Raw genomic sequence first — 27,841 nt, forward strand, 5'->3', positions numbered from 1 at the left:
GCCCGATCCCCTATAGTGTGCAGCTTAGTCCCGGAGGGATGGAGACGGATGGAGTGTGTGGAGCAGAGGGATCGTGTTCAGGTTTGTGGGGTGAGTAGTTCTTTCAGGTTAGGGGAGGCATTGCCGTGGATGCACAGACGAGTGAGGAAGGAGACATTGTATTTAAGAAGTTGTGCATGCCTTTATCTCCCAGACTCTCCTCCAGACAGGCGGTGAGTGTGGACAGAGATTGTGATGATGATGAAGTTGGTGGTGAAGCTGCAGGGGTGTGTGTTTCTTTTTTTCATGTATAATTGTGTGTCATCAGCGTAGCAGTGGAATGAGATTCCGTATTTACTGATAACACGGCTGACGGGGAGCATGTAGAGCGTGAAGAAGGTGGGGCCGAGAACCGACCCTTGAGGGCCCCCGCAGGTGACAGTGTGCGTCCGGGACCTTGCACCTCCCATGGAGACATGCTCAGTTCTGTCAGTGAGGTATGAAGGCCGATGTCAGTGAGTCCAGTGGTGACGTAGCTGGTTGGGCAGTATGCCATGGTCAACGGTGTTGAATGCTGCAAACAGGTCAAGCCGAATGAGGAGAGAGGGTGAGCCAGCATCGGCCGCCATCAGCAAGTCATTTGTGATCCTAACCAGAGCTGTTTCTGTGCTGTGGGCAGAGTGGAAACCAGACTGGAATTTTTCAAAAATGTTGTTGGATTTGAGGTGATCCTGTAGGTGGGCAGCACTTACTTTCTCCAGTACCTAGGAGAGAAATGGAAGGTTAGAAATGGGCCTGATGATGGCCTCAACCTCCTGCTGTAATCACATACGTAAATGAAAAAAGTAATTTCTCCTGCTTAGACATTCTTAGTTTTGTTTTGTTTTTTTTTACAAGATTGTATTACAGCAGCGCTACTGTAATTACATTTTTTTTTACCTCAATCAACAAGAAAATAATTTCATTTCAAAGTTAAAAAAAAAAAAAAAAAAGTCAGGGATGCTCTTACATGTAGTCCGTTAGTCCTTCTAAATCGTGATGCTGTTTTCCACACAGCTGGGCCGGAGGAAAAGGTACTGAAGCTCCAGTCCTTCGTTCTGACTCACAATATGGTCCTCAATCTCCTTCAGCTCTGTTCTGAACTGGTCAATCAGCTCCTGGGCCCGCCCCTCAGTGAAATGCTCCTCTGTGTATTGGCCCAAAGGAATCTACACAGGAGAAAACAGGAAGCTACTGAAAAAAAGTGGTGTAACATGTCAAATCAAGTTTAGATCAGATCAAACTAGAATTACAAGAATAAGACAAACAAGGTCACAGTGATCTTAATCTTTGACCACCAAAATTGAATCAGTTCATTGTAAAGTCCAAGTGGACATTTGTTCCAATTTGAAGTAATTCCTTTAAAGGTATTCTCCAGATATCACGTTCATGAAAAGAAGAAGGATGGACAGACGGACAGACAAATGAGCTTTGTAGGATGTCATCTCCTGCAGAGTATTGTTGCCACTGACAAAGTCTGCTAATTTTTCACTTAGTCTGGAACCTCATCGGTATGTCAGCCTATCAAATTTAGAACTTGGTGTCCTCATTTAAATTGTGACTTATTACCATATAAAGCAGACAGAGATGGACTCACTGCGTCTGGCTGTGCTCGCCCCAGATGCCATGTGATAGCCATCTGCACACAGGACTGACTGACATCAGGAAGGGTGGCCATGATCATCTCCATGGTGACAGCATCCTTGTCTGTTGGTGGGGGTTCTCTCATGGTGCAAGGGGTGTTAGGGACCCAGGCACACCAGTCGAACTGAAAAAACATTAACAAAGAGTAAGACAGAGACATTTAAAGCCCCTCTATGATTGATGTCTCACATTGAAAGACAGTAGGTGAAGGTCAATGTGTGTGTCCAGCACCTGTCCATTGTTAGTGGCAGCGTGCTGGGCTGTACCGGTGAAGATTGCCACTGACAGCAGGGTGGAGAGTTCCTCTCGGGTATGAAGCTTACTGGGGAGACCTGAACAAACATGCAGAATCAAGAATTAGATGCACAAATAATACATCATTTTTTCTGCCTATACCGGCACTTTATATGGATGACTCCACTAATGTCTGTAAAAACTGGACATTTGATTGTACATGAGGCATCACTTTTACATTAAGTATCTGGTAAAAACTAAATTCTCTGCTTTGCTGTTTGTGTACCTCTGCGAACAAGTCAAGATGCAGTTATAATTTACATCCATGTCTGTGAAAAAAATGGATGCTTCACACACACCTTCCCAGCAGTGCAGAAGATCTCAGCACACTTTACAGATGGACACCCAAGATTATTGTCACAAATTCAGTATCTGACCAAATGTCTCCCCTTTTGTACCTGAGATATGTTATTTTACAATGGCCAGAACAGTTCAGAACATTATGATGTCACAGTGACATTTGACGTTTTGGTTATAAAATGTTGTCACAATCCATCATATATGGATATGAGTTCTTAACTTTTGGCCAAAAATATGTTTTGTAAGGTCATAATGACCTTGACTTTTGAACAACCCATTAAATTCTAATCAGTTCATCCTTGGGTCCAAGTGGACGTTTGTGCCGATTTTCAAGAAATTCTTTCAAGGTTATATTGCATTCCTAAAAATGAGACAAACGAGGTCACATGACCTTGACCTTTGACCTATGTCCACCAAATTCTTATCAGTTCATCCTTGGGTTGAAGAGGACATTTGTGTCAAATTTGATGAAAATCCCTACAGGTGTTCTTGAGATATTGCATTCATAAGAATGAGACAAACAAGGTCACAGTGACCTTGAGTTTTGGCCTATGTCCACCAAATTCTAATCAGTTCATCCATTTGTCCAAGTGAACATTTGTTTAAAATTTGACAAAATTCGCTCCTGGCGTTCTTAAGATATTGGGTTCCCAAGAATGAGACAAACTAAGTCACAATGACTTTGACCTTTGACCTATGTCCACCAAATTCTACACACTTCATTGTTGTGGCCATGTGGATTTGAAGATTTTCCCTCAAGGCGTTCTTTAGATGTTGCCTTCACAAGAATGGGACCGATGGAATCTCAATCCAACCATTTACATTTTCACAGATGACACTGCTGCATGGTGTTGTTAAAATAAAGGCTTACAATATTTGTAAAAATGCCCTGCTGGAAATAAATGTTCAAAATTTTGAAGTCAAATGTTAGAATTAAGGATGAAAATGCACAATGATATTAACAACTAACCAAAGTTGGGGAGCTCTGTGAAGCCTTCCTGTGTTATGTCTCTGATCCAGGCTTGAAGCTCCAGGTCCTCCTGCACATCATGGTCTGACTGGTAGTACAGGTTGACTATACCTGTGACAAAACTGGAGGAGGAGGTACAGTTAGAGTTAGGACTGATAGAGGCGCAAACACATCTGGCTGTATGTGCTGAGGTGTTGTTAAGCGCCATTCAATACTGCCACCTTGAAAGATTAGCAGAGGCACCTTTGGATTAATTAGGTTATATTTCCTAGTTTTATATTATTATCATATGACATTATGATGGTTCATACCTGATGATCTAGTCATGGTGAATTCAAGGAGTTCTGATTAAGCTCTAGATACTCAACCTGGGGGCCACTTTTGCTAAATGAAAGGAGGCCAGGGGGCAGTCAGAACAGCCCCATACATGTTTCTGGGATTTATTGGGAATTTAGGATGTTCTTCCGATTTTAGGACGTTTCTAGGATTTTAGGAAATTTCTTAGATTTGTATGATTTTTTTATCACATTTTGTGAATTTTAGGACATTTCGAGAATGTCAGGACATTTCTAGGATTTTAGGACATTTTCAGAGTTTTAGTAAGTTTCGAGAACTTTAGTAAATTTCAAGTACTTTAGGATGTTTCTCAGATTTTAGGATGTATCTAAGATTTTAGGACATTTCTAGGATTTCAGGACATTTCGAGAATGTCAGGACATTTCTAGGATTTTAGAACATTTCTAGGACTAGGATTTCAGGACGTTTCAGGAATTCGGGATGTTTCTCAGATTTTAGGACGTTTCTAAGATATTTGGGTGTTTCTAGGATTTTAGGACATTTTGAGAATGTCAGGACAATTGTAGCATTTTAGGATGTTTCTGGGATTTCTGGACATTTCAAAGAATTTAGGACATTTTTAGGATTGTACGACATTAGGGGCTTAGCTATGACCTCTGTCCTGTGATTATCTTCGGCACTGAATCACAGCTGTGATGATATATAGTACAACATCACTCCCTCTTGTGTGATATTGCTTAGCTAACCAGTAAAGGCACAAGGAACTAGCCAATCAAAGGCAGAGTAGGGCGGGTCATGACTTCTACTGTCGAAGGGGAAAAATTACAGTGTACTTCACCTACCCACGCATACCTTGCCATCATTTAGGCCTGGTGGAGGGGTCTCATTGGCCTGACAGTGGAAAATTTTGGGGAAACACTACCACTGATGTCTTTATAGTCTACACTTTTGGTCCAAATGCTGAACTATCAAAAATTAGGTGCAGGAATCTGAACAGAACCTGTTCCATGTTGGGCTGAGAGTTTGTCTTGTACCTGAGTATGGCGTCCCACAGCATCAGACTGTGCTCTCTGTAGAAATATTTTGGGAGCTGGGAAACTCCTCTGTCAGTAAAGTCATGGTGGGGCTGCAGGGAGCGGTAGGTCAGCACCTTGTACTCCCTCTGAGCCAGAATCAACAGGCCATCACCGCCTGTAGACACAACCTACACACAAACATGACAGTAAGCTAGAAGCATCATCAGACTGTGTGACACTAAAAGTCTTAATTTTTCAAAGTTTAATAATGTGGCATTGATGAGGTCGAAGGCCGAGTGACATTAACAGACTCTGGAACAGCACATTTGGACTTTCAAATGTTTGAACTTATTGATGTATTTTGCCAGAGTAACACACCCTTTTGAAGATGCCGTTAGCTGAGATGAGCTGACTGCGCCCCCTGCAGTTAATCTCCAGAGTGTAGCGCAGATGAGGAGCCAGGAGCTGCAGCAGGAGGACACAGAAAAACCTTCAGGGTACAACTTTACTGTGTTTTTGATTGATTGACTGATTGGTATATATTTTGAACATGTGTAACAAACAAAACCAAAAGAAAAAGAAAACAAAATAACAATAATTGAAAAGGAATGCATGTTTTCTTTGAAAGGTTCCGGCTTTTTTTCTTCTTCAAAAAGTTTAGTGAATTAACAAAAAAAAAAAATAATAATGATTTCATGAAAACATACAAGCATGCTTTCTTTGAGAAATAATGGCAATTTTTTGTGAAAAATTTTGGGCGATTTTTCTAAAGAATGTTTTCGGCAATTTGAAAAAAAAAACAAAACAAAAAAAAAACATGCCTGCAGGTTTGGAGGGTATATTTCCCTTTTTTTCATTAAAATTTTTTGATTACTTTTTCAAGAAAAACATATATATTTAGTTTTCCAAAAAATAAACCCTGACTTAATAAAACAACTCTCTGCTTTGTCTTCAGAAATATAAAAGGCATGGGCTAATGGTGTCTGACCTTATATATCGGGTGCACAGCAGGCAGCTGTCTCAGAGTGGCCACACAGAACACCTCGATCACCAGGTGAGTCCTGAGCAGGTGAGACAGCACCTGGAACACCTGGAACTCAGAGTGACGCACCCACATCTTAGCCAGCAGCCAGGCCAGGGGGGGGTCTTTGGGCAGGAAAATGGGTGTGTCCGGGCCGGGGTTCTGCTCAAGCTGAGGACCAGGAGAAACTGTTATTGTCCTGTTCCACTCCATGAGAAGGGAACTTAACCCTTTGAAACCTGGGCAAATTGGCTTGATGCATTTCAAAAACATGGGAAGAAGGCAACAATCAGTTAAAGAAGAAATAACTCAGAAAGTAGCTAGAAATGAGTAAAAAGTACAAGAAAATTCCCTAAAAATAAGAAAAGAAATTAAAGTTTTTTAAAAAGTAAAAAATATGTAATAATAGTAATAATAATAGTGATAATAATAATAATAATAATAATAAACTTTATTTGTATAGCACCTTTTATACAAGAAAGGCAGCCCAACATGCTTTCCAGGAAAGAAATTAAATGTGTTAAGTGCTTCACATCAAAACACTTAGAAGACAAAATAAAACCTGCGTGTAAAAATAAAATAAGATCAGAACAGAATACACAGAACGCATCTTCAAATGGATAAAAGCCACTTGATAATACTAGTAAAAGTAAGACAAAATAGGGATAAAAATTGAATTCACAGAAGGTATAACAAATAAAATAAAACCTGCTGCTGTTATTACACACTATTATTACACACTATATATCACTATATTACACACACTATATATTATATTATATATATATATATATATATATATATATATATATATATATATATATATATATATATATATATATATATATATATATATAGGCTTTACAACATTAAAAATGTATAATAGGAAAATGCAACATGAGGGTTGTGTAAACTTGCTCTCTCACCACATGTATCCCAGAGGGATATTTTTAGAGGTTTTAATATGAAATGAGACTGTGTGTGCATATCGATGACATGTTGAGTATTTCCACACAGGTCTTTGGGCGTGGCAGGTGTGAATGATGTACCTGTATAGCTATAGGTATGAGCCCGTCGTCTGGGTGCTGGTACAGCAGGCAGAGCGGAGCAGCGATGTACTGAAGTTTACCATTGATTGTGTTGGCGGGAATCCCATCCATGATGGCGTAGTCTAACAGGTGGATATTCCCTGCCTAGTCATAGAGAGAGCAGAGACAATGAGACATAACTGTCACATTAAAGCCTGTATGGATCGTAGAGACAGATATTTCTCCACCTTGAGTTCTTTGTTGAGGTTGGTCCTGGGAGCCATGGAGCTCTGCACCATGTCTGCTGTGACTGGAAAGTTCTCTGGCAGCTTCTTACACCTCTGAATCATTCTTGGGTTCGAGCCGTTCATACACTGGTAGCCAAAGAAACAGTCCTCCTTCCAGTGCTCCATACAGTACTCTACACAGTCAAGCACACATGCACGGGATGAGTAGTTAGCCCCTCGAGGACATTGTAAGGGACTGTTCAATATTTTTGAGAAACAGGGGAGGCATGTCAAATATTTTTTTAAGCACTGAGAAGGGACTTGTGGGTTTTTAGCTCAGGAGATGGACAAAAAACTTTAACTGGGTTTATTTTGTATTTATTTTACTGTCAATTTAATAAAGAAAAAAAATATGCCTTTTAAGTCTGCTGGCAAGTTTTGAGATTCAGGGTGTATTTAATATTAATTTAAAAAAATACAAACTACATATTGCCTTTTTTTTTTAGCAGCAGAATAAATTGCCAAGATTTTTCAAAGAAAACATGCATTCCAAACACAAGGGAAAGGCATTTTTTATTTATTTTTTATTTTTTTAAATGTTTCACTGCAACAAACAAAACACTGCCATATTTATATTTAGTTTGTATTTTTATTGTATTTTTTAAATTAATATTTAATACAGTCTGAACCTCAAAACTCACTGGCAGGCTTGAAAGGCATGTTTTTTTTTCTTCTTTACAGCTAAATGACATCATTTATCATAGCAAGAAACTGTGAAAAAAAATCAAAATTATTATTAGATTTTCAAACAGACATTCTGGAAACAAATCGTGTACAATGAATGCTTCCATCGGAAAATAAAACCAAATCTAAGCTTAAAATAATGATATTGATCAACAGCGCTTCACTCCAGGTCCAATTTAAAATTTCACCCAAATATATAAATAAATCTTGTACTACAGAAATAGAGGAGGAGGATTATGCTTTCCCCCCATGCACTCATGAAATAATATTTCTGGCTCTAAATATATTTTTTTTTTTTAAATAAAATAAAATTGCACCCTAGCCACACTCCTCCTCTGATAAACAACAAACAGTCCCTTAGATGAATGTGTTCTGTACCTGCTAGTCATTTATATATTCAGCCTGGCAAGTTTTAACAAAGATAATAAGTACTTGAACAACTCTACCTCCCATGAGGCTTTGATACAGCGTCTATGATGCATGTAAGAGATTTAAAGAGAGAGGTGACAGATACTCTGTTTTTGTAATAGAGGCTTTTAAAGGAAGCTTTTTCAGAAACTCATAAAATGTGCATATAATAACTTTATATAGTTTATATCAAACATGCTGCATTTCTCGTGCATTAGAAACATATTGTGTAACAGAACACTGCCCAGCCTTTGGTTTTTGGTTGTTTTCTCCTTCAGGTTTTGCAAGAAGTGTGTAATGTGTATTGACTCACCTGCTATTGGGCTCCGCAGCTTCCAAAAGATCCGTTTGAAATCGTCCAGGTCGCTCCAGGACTTTCCAAACCTGATGGCCAGCTTCTTCAGAGACAACTCCAGCAAGCTGATGAGAAGAGAGGGTGCATACTTAATCTTCATCATGTTGTCACCTCTTATCTAGGGACCAAAACTCTTGATGTCATTTGTCTTCACTACTTTAATCCTTAAGGGCCCGCTTTAATATTACACACAATCGTATCGCTCTGCGCACAGAAATGCGCTTTTCAAAATCAAGCTTTAAAAATATTATACATTAATATAATTTTCTACTTTCATTTAGTTATTAGTCCTAATCATAATCATCAAATAGTCATTAATTTTCAGAATTTTAACCATACAAATGCCATTTTTTTGTTATGATGCCACTATGTTTTTAATTTAAAAAACACACAGTTATTTTAAAAAATACTACATGTAAAGTAGATTTGTTTTTTGATGATCACAGCCTGGTTTATGTCAGTGATTAGCATTTTTGTACTTAACAGTATGAATGTAACAATTTTATTTACAGTGTGTTTTAGACTTATTGTAGGAGCTGAACTAAAAAACTCCAAGATAAACAAAAATATGCAATCTTGCCAAACTTAATACTATATGCATGAACACAGCCAAAATGATCAGAAAATGAAGAATGAGAAGTGCATAAAATGCACCAAACAGACCCTATGTGTTAAAAGACTGATGGTTCAGACTTGGTGTTTAAAGTCAAGCTTTGTATTAAGTTTAGATTAGAGTAAGACTAAGGTTAGGGTTAAGTATTGTGTTAGAGAAATGCATTCTGTCAGCTAGGGTCCTCACAACTATACAGACAAACACGTGTGCACCACCCACGCATAGTGTAAGGAATGTTCAAAGTCGCTCCGTTTCTCATTGTCAAAGCGAACGTCTTGGGGTAAATCTGCCTCTGTTTTAGCGTCAATACATCTAGGGATCCCTGCAGCCCACGTTACCCATCTGAAATACAGAAGCACACAGTGTGATACAAATATTAACACACACAAAATCTGATGCTGTATCTTTGTGTTGTTGTGTGTATTGGACCTGAAAGTCGTCTGCCTCTCCTGCAGCTCTGTCTTCCTGTGTGCCAGCAGCTGAGGTAAGGAGTCATCCCTGTGTGTCTTTGCTACAGGAGCAGAAAAAAGGGGATTTGTAGATAGTAACATCCTTTGCACAGGCCTTTGCATTTACCACTGGTGTTATCTCCATTCTGCCCATTTTGTGATTAGATTTCAATATGCAAATAAAGTTTAGTGGACGTGTCATGTTACTGATTCCGGGGGAGCAAAACAAATGTGCAGAAGGACTAGTGCATCTATGCACTGCGAGATTTAAAGATTAAGGGTGAGCTGTAATGTTAGCTATCAGTGGTGCTAAGTGAGCCAGTAGTAGATGCATGCTTCCTTCTGCACAGAGATACAGACAGTGGGTGTAGTTAGGTAGAAATAAGGTGATGATACAGGCTTCAGTTACATCTCCTGTTAACAAGTGATCAGTATCTAAATAGCAGCATCCTATTCACAGGCCTTTGCATGTAAAATCCTGCTATTAACTGTGTAAACTATTTACTGCCCGCATTGTGACAGGATCTCAATATGCAAATAAGTTAGGAGAGATTAGCAGAATTGTCATGTTCCAAACTCCAGTAAAGCAATGCCACTGTGCAGAAGGAAGAGTGCATCTACTCATGGAGGAGCAGTTGTGCTCCTGGCAGTGCAAACTTAAATGGTGTCCTCCTTAGCTGAACTGTTAGGTTAGCTAGCTCAGTGGTGCTAGTTGAGCTAGCAGTGGATGAACGCTTCCTTCTGCACAGTGATACAGTTGGCAGGTGTAGTTTGGTAGAAAGACATACAGACATTATTTACACAGGCCGTAGCATTTATGCTTGGTAATAGTGTAATCTCCATTCTGCCTGCTTGTGATTGGATCACAATTTGCAGATAAGTCGGGTAAAGTTAATGACTTGTCACATTACTGATTCCAGGAAGGCAAAGCCAATGTGCGGAAGGAAGGGAAGGAAGGGTGCATCTACTCATGGACGAAGAGCCAAGCCTTGTGACAGTACAAAATGTAATCACTAACAGCATCCTCCTTTGCTAAGCTGTAACATTAGCTAGCTCAGTGATGCTAGGTGAGTTAGCAGCGGATGCACATTCCCTTCTACGCAGTGATGCGGTTGGCGGGTGTAGTATATCATAAAAAGAAAATAGTTCCTCCATGAAACTGGTCACAAACAAGATCTGTGGATTATTTTGAGTAACTACGTCATGATTTCTGGAAAGACATTGCTGTTGAGTTATTTTTTGGTTGCTTTCAGCACAACAAGCTGATTGCCATCTAATTTCATTGTATTGGAGAGAGGATTTGCATGTCACTGTGGCTGCACAAACACAAAGCCCAGTTGTTGATTTGTTGCTATCATGAGAAATTTGAATCATCCCATTGGTTTGGATTTTGCTTCCTTTCTCAAAAGCACCTCTACAGTCTGTTTTACAGCTGAAAATAAAGAGCTGATTCTAAAAGCATGGATTCTTTCCTACCTGTTCCCTCTCTAATCTCCACCTTGATGTCTCCTATAAGCCAGCGGTAACATGGGAACGTCACTGCCGTCCCGCCACCTGGAGGTTTCACTGTGATGTAGCGACAGTACCAGTTATCTTCCAACCAGTACCTCTGTTTCTCCAGTCTGACCAGTAGCAGGGTCCCTAAATGTGAAGGGCTGTTCACTTTGTACTCATCCACCTGACAAAGATGGAGAAGAAAAAGAAGAGAAAAAACCTGATAACACTTTTTTACACACACATCGTGGTTTCATCACCACTCCACACACTTACTGCTCCTCTACAGAAGTCCAGACCGGGGTTGTCCAGCAGGGTGCGTTCACTCTCCCCGTTCTCTCCCACCAGGGTCACAAAGATGTAGTTGTTGGTGCCTGAATACTCTGATGTACCAGTTGCTACCGTCACAGTGTAGACTTCCATCTGGGGACATAAACATACACAAACATTTTGTTGCATTTGTCTCACAAATGGTGTCCATCTCCTTGTCAAAAGTTTGTGTTTGTCCTAATCAACATGAAAGTGTCTCTGGGAACAAAACCAGCTCTATAAGGACATGATCTCCTCAGATCCTATGTAGGTACCAGATTGGCTGGCTCAAACAAGAAACACAGATTTTTTTTTTTTGATTTTTTTTAGCTGTTATTTTGAGTCTTTGGTATTTTTTTTTGGTCTTTTTGTGTCTATGTGGTCAAATTGTATATTTTTGTGTTTGTTTTGCCCTGTTTGTTGTTATTTTGTGTCTCTTTGTGGTCAATTTATATTGCTTTATGGGTATTGTGCCGCTTTTTGTTCTTATTGTGAGACCCTCTGTAGCCATTTTTTGTCTCTGATGTCTTTTTTTTTTCTTTTTGTGTGTCTCTTTGTGGATGTTTTGCCCATTGTTGTTATTTTGAGTCCCACTGTAGCCATTTTGGGTCAATTTGGTGTCATTTGTGTAGTTTTTTTTTTTTTGGTCATTCTGTGTCTGTAATAAATTTGTGTCTCTTTGGAGTTGTTTTGCACTTTTTGTAATTTTGTGTTACTCTGTAGTCGTTTTGGGTGTCTTTACGGTCATTTTGTATCGTTTCTTTGCTCCTTTTGTGTCTCTGTGGTTGGTTTGCCCCATTTTTGATGTTATTTTGAGTCTCTTTGTAGTCAATTTGTGTTTATGATTCTTTTGCTGCTTTTTGTCCCCCTGTAGTCATTTTGGGTCATTTTATGTGGTTTTTGGGGTGTTTTGTGTCCTTTAGGGGTTGGTTCTGTTGCATTTTTTGTGATCAATTTGAGTCTTCTCAGGTAAGTATGAGTTAATTTGAGTGACATTTTGCAGATTGAAGGCCAAAGGGGCCCCAGGGCTCAATCCTTCATATTCCCAACCCAATTCAACATCTTTGGGATCGACTGGAACAGCGACTGGGAGACCTAATCAACACACTGCTAATAGTTCTAGATATGTGACCCTACCTAACCCTAAAAAGCTGGCTATCAACTGACTCTAATAACTATGGGTTTACACACATCAACAGTGCAGCCTTAGTAAATTAGATAAGGTGATCCGGTTTTATCTTTGAGGAAGCCCACATATTTCAAGAGGAAATGCTGTGAACCCCATTAACTTTTAGCTTTCACAGTTCAAGCCATTGCATGTGAGCTAATATACTGTGGAGCACATAGTTAAAATCTCCATCAAAAGTGAATCAAATGTAGCTCTCACATTTTGTGTGTGAGGACACTGGCGTGTTGGCATGAGTCACTTTCCTGGTAATAATTTGAATATTATTTCTACAGTAAGCAAATGTGTAAACCGCACTGATGCAAATGTTATGATCTAATAACAGACTACTGACATGACACAACACATAGCTGTGGCAGGATGTGACTATGACTAGCTATATATTTCAAGTACAGAGAAAATAATACCGATGAATTTATATTAATAGCACTGACAATCTGAGCAAACATTTTAACCCTTTAAAACCTGAGAAAATTGACTTGATTTCTTTCAGAAACACAGGAGTAAGGCGAGAAGCCACATAACAAGAAATAGGACCAATATTAGGAAAGAACTCAGAAAAATCTATTTTTAAAATGATCTTAATTTGATATCTAATAATCCCCAACAGCTATTTTTCAGGTCTTTTTTGTCACCTTTTACTAATTTATTAACTTCCCTATAATACATCCATGGTATAAAAAAAACAAGAGTTAATAAATTCAGTAGAGGCAGCACCACAAACACAGCTCTGCAGTCCGCCATTGTTGTTATTGTTGTCCTCCTACTCGCACACGGCTATTTTTCACAAACATGATGCAAATGCACAAAGTGTGGATTTGATGTCATTGTTCTCACATTGTGCGCTGACAATTTACACGTGGACAGAAAATTACACTCTGGAACCTGCTTTGCCTTCTCAGGACCTCAAAAACGTTGTTATACTCTCAACGAAAGGCCAAAAAAAGTTTAACGTTTCATGCAAGAACTGTTTCTGCATAAACAGGCCATGAGACTTCAAATATACCGTCATTCAACATTTCCCCTGCCTCCTGGACTTGAGTACATAAGAAATGCAGGTCTCACATTTTCTTGCACTGTGGGTTTGTTATGTAATACAGTTTTGTCTGCATGTTTTGGTTTTGTAATTGTGTCTGGAGAATCCCCTTAAAAATGAGATGTTATATCTTCCGGGGCAATCCTTTTAGTAAATTCCAGTGTGTATCTGGTTGCAGCAGTAACTTCTCTACTGCATCGAACCAACTCTGTAGTTTTACCAAATACACTGATGAAACCTGTGTGTGTGTGTGTGTGTGTGTGTGTGTGTCAGCTAAAGTGTGGTAAGAGCGCACAGAGCCACTGAGCAGGTTCCTACACTTCTCGCAAACTCACTTAGTCAGTCTAGTGACATAATTGAGTTACTTCAGTGGTTATCAGCACCTTAGCAGGAATATGACATTTTTTTGATATAGCTGGCATGCCTGGAATACTTTACTAACCCAACTCTACTACGTAGCCATCAAGAGTCTAAAAGCATATTTGAAAATATGGAATGACTCAAATTTGAATTCCAGCACAAAATCTCCACATGAGCTAAATGCTAATGTGCTTATAACCCTTTGAAACCAGAGAATATTGCCTTGATTTGTTTCAAAAACATTAGATGAAGGCAATGAGCAGCAAAAGAAGAAATGACCCAAAAATTTGCAAAGAAAAAGGAGTTTGAAAAAGTACCTGAAAATTACCTATTTATTTATTTATTTATTTTTATAAATGATTACATTTTTTAAGGAAAGAAAAAGACAGATTTAAAAATGGAAATGACCTGGAAAAAAAGCTTAAAAATTAGAATTTTGTTGCAAAATTTGAAATATGTAATTATAATCATTTTAAATAACATTTTTTTTTTTCTAGCTTTTCTTTTTTCTCCCAGACTTATTTTCCTTTGGTTTTTCAAAAATAATTTTTGACTCATGAGCACTTTTAATGTTTACCTCTATGCCAATGATGATACCATGCTGTTTTACTTCTAAAATCTAGCATATGCTACTATTGTAGTCGCAGTCTTAACCCTTTGAAACCTGGGCATATTGGCTTGATTTCTTTCAAAAACATGTGAAGAAGGCGATTAGCAATGAAAGAAGAAATTACCCACAAAAATAGTAAGAAATTTGTAAATAAATAATAAATTAAATTAAAAATAATTAGAAAAACACAAAAAGGCATAAGAAAGGAGCTAAAAAATAATACAATAATTTAGGACATAATTTTAAACATGCAATTGTTAGTTACAGGTTTAGTTTTACTAACAGCTTTTTTTTCTTTAGACATTTTTCCCTTTTAAAAATTAGTTCTTGCAATTTGTGAAAAAAACGTCTTACCAAGATGCTCATTGCTTTTTACACATGTTTTTGAAAAAAAAAAAAAAAAAAAGCATCAACATGTTCAGGGTTCAAAGGTTTAAATACTTGTGTAAGGCGTCCAAAAGCAGAGCAAGAACAGTGATGTCGCTCCAGGTCTCAAAGGGTTAAATGTAACTGTCAATGCAATATATGCACATTAGAGCTCATTTAAAGTAAATAATCATAGTCAGCTTTACATGATAGTATTATAGCCGCTGCAGAATGTCAGAAGCCAAGAGTCAACAGAAAAGCACTGACCTCGGTCCACGGTGGAGCTCCAGTGGAGCGTCAGTTCCCTCCTCTTCTTTTCCTCTAGATTCTCTCAGACTCCGTTTTCTGGAACTTCTCTCTTTTCTTCCTTTCCTTTTTGTATCCAGTTTCTTCTCTTTCTCGTTTTTTTAAGTCCTCACAGAACTGTAAGTTCAACAGTTATCCAGTCAGCATGGAATTCCTCTATGCAGAAAGTCTCTGTCGTTTCTCAGTTTAAATGTTTTCAGCAACAGCTTCTCCAACAAACTCACTCTCACTGCACAACTCCACTGGCTCTGTGCTCTCACACTCCCCTCAGTCAGTCCCCTGTGTCGTCTCACCTTGCTCTATAACCTACACACACAAATACGTGCACACACACACACACACAGAGAGAGAGAGAGAAAGAGAGCTGTGAAAGGGAAGTTGGGTGTGTGGGCTGCACAGATGAGGCTGTCAGATAACATTCACATTACAGAGCAACATACCAGCAGTTAAAATAAATACAATAAGTGACTTTAAAGGTGTACTCACTTGTAAAAAGACACTTGTATAATACTCACTTGCTCGTGTAACGTTGAATTTGCGAAGAAAACATTGTCTTCTCTCAATCCTTCACCGTGAATGGAGAATCCAAATTAAGGTCATCATTTTTCATGAATTGAAGTAAATGGAGTCCCCAGCTAATAACAGCAAAACTATATCAAAACATCAGATTACAAACTCTCACATAACTTGTGCAGTACAGTACAAGTCTCAGTTATCCAGTCATATGCTCAGCACCTCCCAAACACATGCATTTTCACTAAAGCCTCACTATTTACTAAACAACAGTGCAAACAGTCTTATGCACAGCTGAGTGTGCCTGGGCATGTGCATATGTTTGTACTCAACTCAAGGGCTCATATGCACGCACATGCTCAGGCATGCTCAGGAGCGCTACTCTTGGAGAACCGGAGAAGTCTGTCTAAAAACTTGGAAATCCGTTGGAAATCCGCACCTCGTCTAGAAGTCAGTGGGTTTTTAGTAAGAGGCCAGAATTAAGGTCTTTGGTTAACATAAGCTGAAGAGATTTTCATGTTTTGTTCTACGACATAAAATACATCAGTAAATAACCCACTCGTGAACTTCGAAACTTGTATGTCTTAAAAAAAGGTGGTTGCTAACAAATGGCGAAATGAGACTACAGAACGCCATCGAGTCAAACTGCGCCAAACACTGCTTTGCAGCCTTGTAGTGGTGTTAACGTGAATTTAGTGCAATTCCTTTGTAGCATTAGCTTTTTACTTCTGGAGATTGCATTAAGGCTTCAAAAATCCAGAAAATGGCGTTTGCATGTGAAGTTATCTTGCTGAACAAAACTTGTAAGAATCATAAATGTTTGTTTACCGCAGAGCTTCTTTTCTACAACGATCCACAATCCAATGGAAAAATCCCATAGGCTTTTTGACCAGGGAAACATTAGCTTCTGGGTAGGCCGACAGAAAATTGTCAGTCCTGGGGTAGAAGTTTTTTAAATTTTGTGTTTTAACAAAAATACAACTGCAGATAAATGAGACTTGGTTCATACTACCAGTTGTGTGAGAGTTTGTAAAAGAATGTTTTGATATAGTTTTGCTGCTGCTAAACGTGGGAACAGTTTTCTACACAGCATAAGATGTGGAGACATTGATATACAAATGATCGTTCTGCGGGTGAAGTATTCTTTTGAGTAATACACCTAGTTTAAGGGAGATTAACTGATAAAGTATCCACTGATCATGGTAGATGTCTGGCTCAAGTCTAATGGTAAAACTTAAAAGAAACACTCCAAAACTTTCAGAAATTAATTTGTCTACTGTTTGTTGGTTTAAAATGATACACAATTAGAGGCATGTTTGCTTTTAGTGACTATTTCAGCTCGCTATCTTAAAAGAAGTTAACATTTTACTCGAAACAGTATGAGCTGTCTTTCCCACAAAGTTACAGTTGTAATACAAGAGGCCAGGGTTACAACACCTCATCCTCCAGATGATGATGCAATCAGCCTTGAATAACACAAAGCTTTGCTGTAAACCTAAAGACTGACTTTCAGCTTGTGCATGTCTGTGGGAGTATTATTAATGAACTGACGGTGTGCAAGTTCAAAGTTATACCGAGTTTTTCCTGGCTCAAAATAGGGCCGTAGTGACAGGCGCCGAACATTTTTTGATTTTTCCACCTATTGTGGGTCAAAACCCCAGGCTCTGTGTTTATTGTGTTTATTAGATCAGGATTAGATTAGATTAGGAAGATGAATTAAAAAGTGATGTTAACACTAGAAGGGCCAGAACTCCATAGCTACTGAAATGTTTGTATTATTTAGGTGGAGGCTTCAAATAACCCAATGGGTTGTCTGTCTCTTCTTGCACTGCATGTCTTCTTTATTCTTGTAGGTTTTTTTTAATTATTTTTTTATCATTAATATTTTGTAAAATATATACCAAAGAAGTTGTTAACATTGCTACTTGTCAAAAGCCTCCATCAAAGCACTTGGGGTCAAAATTTAAGAGCTATAGCACACATTTTCTGCTTGTTATGGCGGCATTTTCTTTTCCTCCTTGGCATATCATTTATCGTATTGTATCGTATCTTATTATATCATATCATATCATATCATATCATATCATAAGAATCACTTCACAATGAGAATGAGACTTTACCAGCCACTCTTGAGGTTCTACTTTTGACAGAGACCATGATAGTTGCCAAGCAACCTAGATGCAGCTGCCACCGTGCAAAATTTACCACTTCAAAACGTAACCGTGGCAAAATCTGTAAGAATATTGTAAACATCTGTGGCCGAAACGGATAAAAAGGATTAAATTTTCTTTACCGTTTATGCAATTTGTATCAATAATAATCATCTGCTCCTCGCCTGGAGTCCTCCTCGTCTCTACTGCACTCTGCTCCTCTCTACACATGGCCCCTCCTGTCTCTTGAGGTTGAGCAACAATATTGTCAGACCTGATACGTTTATCATTTTTATTTATCAGGACAACGCCTGACACCAACGCTCTTCGGGCTGGAGGGAATTTCTCAGAGGAAAATTAAAGTTTATCATCATGAAAGTCAGATGTGTTACACAACAATCCACCGGCCTGACCTCTATACCTGCAAACATTTGTCCAATTTGGACGTAATTCCTTGGTAGAGAACTACCAAGTTTTTGTTTATAATATTGACAGAATAATTTGCTCAGTGAGCAGATGTGTTTACTAATAAAGGACATTTGTTTTGAAGCCTAATCTGCTTAGTTCGGATGAAGAAATGGCTCAGAAACACTTAATTTGGTTTGGCAGGCTTAAGGGAAGTGAGTAAAAAGGAATGGTCTTTTTTTTAAATCTGCCTTTATATGTCAGAAGAAGAGGAATGGCCTTTTTCTTATAAATATTTTAAAGAACTAGGTTATCAGTGAAGAGCTGGTGAAACATCACACTTTGTGGTCTGAAGGATGGATGTTTTAGAGAGGTGGTGTTTTAGCGGATATTAGGTTCTGAGATACACGGTAGTACTGGAGTACAGTTAAGTTTGATCATTCTGAACATCATTCTGTAGTTTTTTATCCTCCCTGTGCCTCCCATCAGATCATGTGAGATGGGGGAAACAGCCTTTAGCTAATTTCTTCCGTCCTGGAATGTAGGACTTACTGGCTCAATACTTGTCCTTACATGCCAGTAAACAACCTAAAATGCTACCACTATTTTCACAGATCAGACAGGACATGGACCTTTGACTGCAAGTGATCTGAATCCAAAAGAGGTATGTGCCCACATATTGCAACGGTTCATAGGATGATCAGTCTCCAAAACTAAACTGAACTCAAATACTTCCGAACATCTCAGCAGATCCAAGAATATTTTAATGGATCCCTATCAGTCAATTAAAATATGAATCATACTCTATTGAACTTTATTTTGTCTACCTGCTGGAGCTGCAGTACTGTAGTCCTCAATAGTAGCCAGGCTTGACAGTGCAAGGATTATGTTCTGTATGTGAGTAATTTGGAGTGTGAGACTGAGAAAAATATTCGGTTGCACCAGAGATTTGACTTTTTGATTTTTAGATATGTAGACATAAAGTAACACTGTGGATGCATTGTTCAGCAGAGCGTTTTAAAAAATTATTATCTTCTAAGAATTACAACGCCTCCTTTTTTAGTCCAGGTGAGTAAATGTAAGCCAAAATGGCTAAGAAATGAGCTGGTAACTGAATTTGATTTCTACATGTTAGGAGGTGTTAGAGGCACTACATGGCAGAACTGGTTTTGCAGCTGCCAAGAGGTTCATCCCATTATTTCAGCCAGGAAGACTTAAGCATGAAATTCATACTGCCGAGCAAAAACAGACCGAAACAGAAGCAGTACATTGGCAACAACTGCAGCTTATATCCTTCCTTGTATGTTTACTCATCTGGATTTCATCAGTTTCCTCAACATTTCTCAGATCTCATCCAGCTGTGATCTTCAAATCTCAACAGATTTTCAGAATGGTTCAAATAGTTCATGTCTGATGTGTTGCTCCTTGAGCACATTCAGAGACTTTTCCCAAAGCCACCCAAATGTTGTCTCAGCTGTCAGACTGTGGTCAGAATACTCTAAAGAGTTATTTGAATTCACTTCTTCCCTTTGTCCTGATCCCAGATAAATTACAGATGTGTGATCACATGTCTTAGTTGGTCACACCCAGGTTCTTTGCCTTCTTAGTTAGGGACAGTGGAGAGCTCTAAACGGTGATAGAAAGGTCAATGATGCGAGATGCCTCCCAAGGAAGGAGGAGCAGCTTAGTGTTATTAATGTTGAGCTTCAAGTGGTGTGCATAAATGCGTTAAGAGATATAAGCCATAGATGCAGTAAAAAAAAAAAAAGAAAGTAATTTTACGCTGTCAACTGGGTTTAAGACAAGCGGCATTAACTGGGGCTGAAAAATGAAGCTATTGCAGAAGAGTCAAAAACTGCAGCTCACCGAATGGCTGCTAGAGGCTGGCGTCAGAAGCAAGTCAATAGACCCCTATATTATTATAACACGCCTAACTTTACATTTTATATAACTCAGCAGTTTACATTTTGTTAAGGGTTAAAATGATGCATAATAATGGCTGTTTGAGTGACATTCATCAGGCTTGGTGGTAAAATTGTGACTGCCGAAATGCCAAACTTTAGGCTTCATAACGGGAGTCCACAAACCAATGAGTGACATCAAGGTAGCTATGTCCATTAAGTATACTGTCTATGATTTCAGAAAACACAGATCTGTAAAGTGCCATCTGCATAACTGTGGTAGGAAAAGCAATGTGAGTGACCAACAGAGACAACTGACTTGGTGTAGAGAAAGCAGAGTGGACCCAAAGCAAAACCATGAGGAATCCCAGTTGTGACGCTGCAAAGTTTAGACACAGACTCATCTTCAAGTTACCTTGTAGCATGGTCCTTGAGGTAGGATGAGAACAGCGAGGTTGCAAGGTCTGAGACAGCCATTTCTTGGAGGATGAAGAAGAGGATCTGGTGGTTCACCAGGTCAAACGTTGCTTAATGGCCCAGCAGGATGACATCGGAAAGGGAGACTGCTTTAGCACCTTGGGGTTCCTCTGTAACAGTAAAGAGGGCAGTATCAAATCTTCTTTTATGCTTCTTGTTGTCAGCATTGTACGGATGGCCTTCATGGTCTCAGAAAACACCTGGTCATTCATACTGATTTTGGTCAAAGTGGTAAAAGTAGCTCCAAGACTGGAACTCTTCTTATGCTCTGTGGTTGCAGATTAGTCTACTTCTTGTAACCCTTCTGAAATGGTGTATATGCACTGCCACATCCTGTAACTAGCTAATCGTTGCAATGTGTTCTGTGTGACCACATCCACTTGGTGCAAAATCTTGGAGGTACATGGCTCAGCACTTAGCCCTTCATGCACTGTCACCCAGGCTGCATTGCATAATGTCACCATCCAATTGCACCAACCACAAGAAGTATCAAGCAGACATCAGCTGAGACGCCTCCATTGAAACAAGACAAGTGGAGGTCAATGTAATTCTGGTGGAGATATACAGCAGCAGGCAGTTAAGTGAAAACAGCGTGCTTCAGTCTTTCCAAAAGGAATTGAGGAAGGAAGACAGCTCTGTAAATGTTTACATCAAACTAGTGCATTTCTTTAAGGAGGGTTTACATTAGCTCCTATTCAAGTGTCCGGAAGTCAAGCAGTTGTCAAAGATGAGGTGGGCGCCTCATTTGTAGGGAGGGGGGAAAAAGATAGCAGATAAAGAGATGGATCCAGGAACGGTGGTGTCAGAAGGTGGGTGGAGAAATGAGGAGCATATGTAAGAAAAAGTTTTCTTTTTACAATGTAGAACCAGTTGAAGTGAGTAGGGAGTTGGGAGAAATCAAGGAGGTTAGGGAAGACAGATTGGATTTTAGACTCAAAGTCATTGCTGATCAGAAAGCAAAAAGAGAAAAGTCTGATGGGCAAGACCTCAGAACGCTTGGATTTCTGCCATCTTTCAGACTGAATTAAACAACCACAGAGCCGGAAGGGTCAGATGAGAACTTGAGAGCTAAGAGAGTTGTAAGATATAAGTGAGAAGGAGTCAGGCGAGGGGAGAGCTAGAAAAGTGGGTGACAGGGAGCAAAGTGACAGTTGGCACGGTAATTTAGAGAAGAGGTTTGAGAATTATGTACTTCTATATACTATACTACTACTATATAAGATGCATACAAGATGGGTCTACTGCAACCATGTTTGTTACAAATTTCAGGTGACTTCCAAAGAGCTGAGATCATTATTTCATAATATGTTCAAACAAAACATCTGATTTCTTTTATCAACTGTCATTCTTGCTAAAAAGTGCAGTGCCCTTTAAAAATGTGCCTTTTGGGAACATATCAACTTTTAGCCCTCTGGTATTTCTATTTAAAGCTTCCTTGACAACCATTCATCCAAACAAGTTCACATTCAAAACTCCACTTCCCTGGATCCTGAGTCATACACCTGTAACGGCTTTGGCTTAGGGGTTAAAGCAGTTTTCGACCAATCTGAAGGTCGATGCAGTGATCCCTAGCTTTTTTTAGTTCAGCGGAACGCTGTGGCTGCTTGTGTTGTAACTGGCTTTGAGCGGTTCCTAAGACATGGAAAACATTATAGAAATACAGTCCATTTACTTGCCATGACATAGTTCATCCCCTAACAATGCCAGACTATTCATGCCATTTGGGTGAAAAAGCTCAAAGGAACATTTAATGTCATCAGTGAAGTCAAAGCCCGGCTGTTTCTGGGCATACATTCCAAAAGTTACGTAACTGATCCTGGACTTTTGCTACAGTGCGACATCTCTGGTCTGTCTTTCTTCATCTGTTCTTGATTATCCTGTCGCGGACAATAGAGGGGCAGCCAGTACATAACGCACAATAAATAAATAAGTTCCTTGGATATCAAGAGCTCGCATTCAACACTGCACTTCATTTGGCCCTCAGAAGTACACCGGCCAAGTGTGAAGTCGTTTGGTTGAATGGTTGTCAAGAAAATCAAAGGACAGAAACTCTTCCCACTTCACTTAAAAGCACAATGAAGTTCAGAGGCCTGTTACCCAGAGATAATGAGACATTAAAGTCCACATGATCCCAAAAAATTATAAGGAATATCCAAATAGGATGTTGTTTTTGAAGGTAAAAGGTTTGCAAAGGTTTGGTTTTTTTATGCTCTGTGGAGGCACATTAATAAAGTTGAGGAGCTTCTCTAAAGTGCATTTGGCTGATTTGTGTTGGTGCATGTATTGTATAATTTCCTGTTATTACAAAAAGTGTTAACAGGAAAAGTGTTAAGTTCATTGATTTTTTTAAGTACTGATAAAAGAGTACCATGGCACTAAGTATGTAGTATGGAATCCAGGCGCATATCTAAATGTAAAGGCAGTTCACCCATATTACAAGGACACATTTTGTCTTGTGGTGTCTGTCCAGTCTATTAATTGACTGGTTTCACTTCTGAGATTTCTGCCTTCACAAAAATACTATCAAGGACAATAGAATTTAGTCTGTGGTCCTCAAAACACACACAAAAAGATCAATTTTGACAATACCTGTCCAAATGTCTTTTCAAAAATAATGTCTTGGTTACATTTGGCAGACTAACCTAGAACCCCTTTTCCCCCCAACATGGAACCAGTTTTTTCCACTTCCTACACCATTCAGTTGGTTCTGAACCAGAAAAGTTGGTTCTTGGCTGAAACCAAGAAAGCAGCAGGTTTTCCTTGAGCTGAATTGCAAACTGCGACAACAGTGGTTGTGTCATATTCTACAGGATGGAGAAGGCAAGAAGTCAAGTAATAAATTGCCAAAAAGTGCGCAGTGGTCTCATTAATTGCTGGTCCATGTTTGTTTTTGAATACACACAAATATCTGTACTAGGAATTTTTGTTGCAAGGAAACAATGTAATCTATGATTTTGCCTCTACTGTTTACGTCTGTTGTGCACTGTACATCTACCTCTGTTGACGACACATCCTTGATTACAATGGTTCTGCTCAAAACTCCTGGAAATTGGCTAGTTTGCTAGATACCATCAAAGTTCCAGTAATCATGAACCGAATCAGTTCAAGGACCACAGCTAGTGTGGCAGAAAAGGGTAAAGATGGCCTCATGCAATGTGGGTGAACCCACCCCCCCCAACCCCCCAAAAAGGTGAGACACCAGAATTATCGTTGCGTCATTGCATAATGTCACCATCCAATTTCATTTTTTTTTAAACGTTTTTTATAACAAAGCATATGACAGTGATGACAAAACATAAAAGATACATATATAAATCCAAGAAAAGCACTTTGAGCACTAACTGTAGGATACTATGTACTGTGTGTGAGGACCATGGCTAGAGTTCTGAATGATACATTTCACCTCCCTGCTGGACCGGAGACAATGTAATGCGTCTAGTTCTTGAAAGTAACAAGCCGAGGAGTGACAGTTAACATTCCCACACCCCAAACAGTGTAGCTTTGAAGTTGGCAATACTGTTCGAAGAAAGAAGACTGGCGGCCACATTCTACCTGTTGATGTGAACACTGAAGAGCTGGAAGGTGTGATATTAAGGGAGTTGTTGGATGAGATAACTAAACCTTGGAAATGTCTAATGATTCTGTGTCCTAGCAGTGTCTGCTGTTTCCGTGGTAACTTCTATCGAATCAGTCCAGGTTGGCAAAAATTCATGAGCGGTTTGATCCAGAGGCACCGTCTTCATCATCAGGCGGACAGGCGACAAAGTCAGCCAACATGGAGGCCATGGCTTCATCATCCAGCTGAGGGACGGAGAGGAAATACGTCAGATCTGCTTTTGTAGGGAAAACAGCAATTTCCTTTTAGGTACTGCTACTTTTAAACCAAAGGAAGTATTCATTAGGGCCAAGTGGTGTGAATTGGTGTTGTATAATGGCTTAATAGCACCCCCTACAAAATTTCAACAAAGTAACCCTCATGGTTTGTTTAATCTAGATGTGCAAAGTTTGGTAGGCAAATGAAACATCCAAAGACTTTTTCAAAAAGTCTTTACATGCCATGACCTATACCCAAAAAGAAGTCAGCCATTTTTGATTTATTGATCTGGGATCAAAGCTACAGTTTTACAACAGAGGATAAGGGCTATGCTAAAAAACAAAATGTTAGATTTCGAGAATAACATATTATGAAATTAAGTCGAAACTAAACTCATAGTTTTGCAAGAACAAAGCAATAATATTATGAGAAAAAGTTATTTTACAAGAATGAAGTCGTAATTTTATGAGAATAAAGTTAATTTATGAGAAAAAAGCCACACTTTTACAAGAATAAAATTGAATTTTACAGCGAGTCTGTCTCCTCTCAGAAGGAGTGGGCCGCTCTCCTCACGGCAAAAGTTGTCTAATAAGCTGGGAGTGAGGCAGAGAGGATGACTCATATTTTTTATTCTCGAAGTCTCAAAAAAAAAAAAGTTCCCAAAAACTTCATCGCACACTTTAAATGGGTTTCCATGGCTAATTTTTTGTACTGAACAGTCTGAATGTAACAATTTAGTTTCCACAGTGTATTTTTGATTTATTGTACGAGTTGAGCTGGAAATTCAAAGATTAGACAAAAATACACAATCTAGCCAAAATGTATGCCATATGCATGAACACGGACAAAATCATCAAAAAATGAAGAATGAAAAGCGTATAAAATGCACCCCACAGTCCCAAAGGGTTAATAATTATATCTTGCATGATCGATTCAGTGCATATTTATACCAGGAAATTCGCCAATCCAAAGTCAATCCAAATAAATGTTTACCTTTTTCTTCTCAGTGCTTTGCCCCGCCTCTTCCTCCTTGTGCTCCTCCTCCCTCTTTCTTTTCACTCCTTTCCCCTCCTCTCCATCACTCTCTCCTCCTCCTCCTCCTCCTTCCGTCTCCTGCTGATCTGCCTTCATTTCCTCTCTTTTCTCAGCGTCCGTTTCCTCTTGCTCCTTTGTACTCGGCCCTGTTGAGGTTTCGGGATCTGCTGTTGCTGTTGCTGTTGCTGTTGCTGCTTCTGTTGCTGCTGCGTCTCGCTCTTCAACCACAGCCAGCTGCTCCTCCTGGTCCCTGGCTGGCTGGTTATCACTCACACCTCCTTCCTGAGGAAGTTCAGCTCCTGACTCCTGTGGAGGTGAAGGGAAGCTGCTTCAGGTGGAGAGCTCAGTTTCTTTGGAACAATTAACAGTTTTATCTAGTCAGTGGAACAAAAACATATAAGAGAGGAGAAATACTGAGCATCCTGTTTTAGAAAGGAACCTTGCATGTTTTCAGCAGTCAGATAAGGTAGGAACATGAGGAATGTGGAGAAATGAAGTGTTTGGAGATCTGCCCATTTCTAACATAAAACCTGATGGCCTGTGGATTTTATATCCCCGCATTTGTTACAAACGCTCCACTTTGTAAAGATTGTGTGAAAAGTAAAAGCTTGATTTACAGTGACTCAATCATGGATATCACTGACCTCGATTCTTCTGATAAGCTTCAGGCTGTTTATCCATCACCACCTTCTATTCCCGCTCTTTCCCTCAAATCATCCTTTGTTCTTTGTCCTTTCTTCCTCCCCATTTTCATTCCATTTCAGAGTTAACCTTCAACTAAACTGAGCTGAAACAAAGCTCTCACCTAAACTCTTTTCACAACACACTAATTTCAATCAGGGTGTGCGTGCGTTTAGTGTTTTTCCTTTGACAGTAAAGTGCTGGCAGGGTGTTGGTGGAACGCATTATTGCAGCACTTCGGAGTAGGGCTGACCCCTGAAAGTCTCATATTTAGAGTTCTGATTATTTGAGGAACTCTTTTCAGTGCCTTCAGCTTGTGTAATTTAATGGGCACTTTTTTTTTTTCACTTTCAGCACACAATAAGTCTTTCAACTGCTTTAGACTGCTTCGATTTCTCCTGATAAACTAAACTCCTTTTAGGTACTTAGACTTTCATTGACACCTCATATTCTTGAGCTCAATTCACACACTCCTTTTAAAACACTTAAAAGAAACAGTTTTACATTTTGAGAAATACAAGTCACTGTGTGGCAAAGGAGTTGATGACCAAACAATGTGTTATGTGCCAGACTACTGCTTAACAGGACATGGTAACTTCCTCTACAATCTGCTGGTTGCCTGGTAACTGCTCAGTGCTGAGAAATAGTCTGACATGTAACCTTGAACAAATAAGATCAGTTAATGAGTGAGCTTTAGGGGTGCTGGTAGGTGGATTTTGTTTTGGATAAAGCCTTTATATGGCCAGAAACTTTGAAATATACCCTTGAGCTCTAGGAAATATATTAATATCACTGTCATTTTATCCTTTTAGACTTTTTGTCTTAAATTTTGTCATAACTATCATATGAATTCTTGATTTATGACCAAAGACATGTTTTGTGAGGTCACATTGACCTTTGACTAATAAATTCTAATTGTCCATTGTGGAGTCCATGTACACATTTGAGCCAAACATGGAGAAATTCCTTAATGGTGTTTTTGAGATAACATGTTCACAAGAATGAAATGCATACAAGGTCATGGTGACCTTGACCTTTGGCCACCAAGATCTAAGTAGTGAAGTATTGAGTGCACATGGACATTTGTGCCAAATTTGAGAAATCTCCCTCAAGACAGTCATGAAATGCCACAGTCTAAATAATAAGACGGACCAGATCACAGTCACCTTTGACTGCTAAAATCTAATCAGTTCATTGCTGAGTCCAAGTGGACATTTGTGCCAAATTTGAGGAAATTTCTTGAAGGCATTTTTGGGATATTGCACTGGCGAGAATGAAACGAACACAAGAGACCTTGACCTTTGACCCCCAAAATTTACTCAGGTCATTGCTGAGTCCAAGTGTACGATTGTGCCAAATCTGAGTAAATTCCATCAAAGCGTTTTTAAAATACAGCATTCACAGAAATGAGACAGACAGGGTCACAGTGACATTGATCTTGACCACCAAAATCTAATTAGGTCATTGTTGAGTCCAAGTGGACGTTTGTGCCAAATTTTTGAAAATTCTTTCAGGATATTCTTGAGATATAACATTCACAAGAATGAGATAGACGTGATCACAGTGACCTTGACCTTTTAGCTTTGACCACCAAAATCTAATTAGGTCATTGTTGAGTCCAAGTGGACGTTTGTGCCAAATTTTTAAAAAATCTTTCAGGGTGTTCTTGAGATAGAGCATTCACAAGAATGAGATAGACGTGATCACAGTGACCTTGACCTTTTAGCTTTGACCACCAAAATCTAATTAGGTCATTGTTGAGTCCAAGTGGACGTTTGTGCCAAATTTTTAAAAAATCTTTCAGGGTGTTCTTG

At 39.1% G+C, this 27,841-nt stretch overlaps 2 protein-coding genes and 1 long non-coding RNA gene across 5 annotated transcripts; 1 reads left to right on the top strand and 2 right to left on the bottom strand.

Annotated features, from left to right (window-relative positions):
• Positions 1 to 222: 222 nt before the first annotated feature.
• Positions 223 to 20,738, bottom strand: alox12 (arachidonate 12-lipoxygenase). 3 transcript variants are annotated; one of them, XM_042512388.1, is made up of 18 exons: positions 20,436 to 20,738; positions 15,567 to 15,616; positions 15,013 to 15,357; positions 11,155 to 11,301; positions 10,861 to 11,062; positions 9,365 to 9,446; positions 9,155 to 9,277; positions 8,281 to 8,387; positions 6,837 to 7,009; positions 6,610 to 6,753; positions 5,528 to 5,731; positions 4,918 to 5,004; positions 4,558 to 4,727; positions 3,227 to 3,348; positions 1,894 to 1,994; positions 1,616 to 1,786; positions 989 to 1,187; positions 223 to 743 (listed from the first exon to the last, which is right to left on the bottom strand). In XM_042512388.1, the coding sequence occupies exons 4-17, from the start codon at positions 11,299 to 11,301 to the stop codon at positions 1,008 to 1,010; spliced, it is 2,013 nt and encodes a 670-aa protein (XP_042368322.1). In that variant the 5' UTR covers positions 15,013 to 15,357; positions 15,567 to 15,616; positions 20,436 to 20,738; the 3' UTR covers positions 223 to 743; positions 989 to 1,007. The 3 variants fall into 3 exon arrangements, with proteins under 3 accessions (XP_042368322.1, XP_042368321.1, XP_042368323.1); XM_042512387.1 differs by lacking the exon at positions 20,436 to 20,738 and adding an exon at positions 17,858 to 17,898; XM_042512389.1 differs by lacking the exon at positions 20,436 to 20,738 and having other exon boundaries at positions 223 to 648; positions 732 to 743; positions 15,567 to 15,662.
• Positions 4,944 to 8,382, top strand: LOC121962178. Its single transcript, XR_006107116.1, has 3 exons — positions 4,944 to 5,036; positions 5,495 to 5,593; positions 8,300 to 8,382. It is a non-coding gene; the product is annotated as an uncharacterized LOC121962178 (long non-coding RNA).
• A 2,977-nt stretch (positions 20,739 to 23,715) lies between the features above and the next one.
• pelp1 (proline, glutamate and leucine rich protein 1) lies at positions 23,716 to 26,212 on the bottom strand. Its single transcript, XM_042512570.1, has 3 exons — positions 25,991 to 26,212; positions 25,305 to 25,652; positions 23,716 to 24,298 (listed from the first exon to the last, which is right to left on the bottom strand). Exons 2-3 carry the CDS (start codon positions 25,440 to 25,442, stop codon positions 24,206 to 24,208), a joined length of 231 nt encoding a protein of 76 aa, XP_042368504.1. The 5' UTR covers positions 25,443 to 25,652; positions 25,991 to 26,212; the 3' UTR covers positions 23,716 to 24,205.
• Positions 26,213 to 27,841: the final 1,629 nt, after the last annotated feature.

This window comes from Plectropomus leopardus, chromosome 23 (genome assembly GCF_008729295.1).
Source record: "Plectropomus leopardus isolate mb chromosome 23, YSFRI_Pleo_2.0, whole genome shotgun sequence".
NCBI lineage: Eukaryota > Metazoa > Chordata > Actinopteri > Perciformes > Serranidae > Plectropomus > Plectropomus leopardus.

Bases quoted from the DNA above. Each gene is read 5' to 3' on its own strand.
- alox12 (XM_042512388.1), bottom strand. From the start codon at position 11,301: ATGGAAGTCTACACTGTGACGGTAGCAACTGGTACATCAGAGTATTCA. The intron at 8,388-9,154 runs GTGGGTGGTGCA...TCTTCTCATCAG, and splicing joins GAACATTCCTTACACTATGC to CTTGCTGGAGTTGTCTCTGA. The intron at 6,754-6,836 runs GTGGAGAAATAT...CTCTATGACTAG, and splicing joins ACCTCAACAAAGAACTCAAG to GCAGGGAATATCCACCTGTT.
- pelp1 (XM_042512570.1), bottom strand. From the start codon at position 25,442: ATGAAGGCAGATCAGCAGGAGACGGAAGGAGGAGGAGGAGGAGGAGAG. The intron at 24,299-25,304 runs GTAAACATTTAT...TCCGTCCCTCAG, and splicing joins AAAGCACTGAGAAGAAAAAG to CTGGATGATGAAGCCATGGC.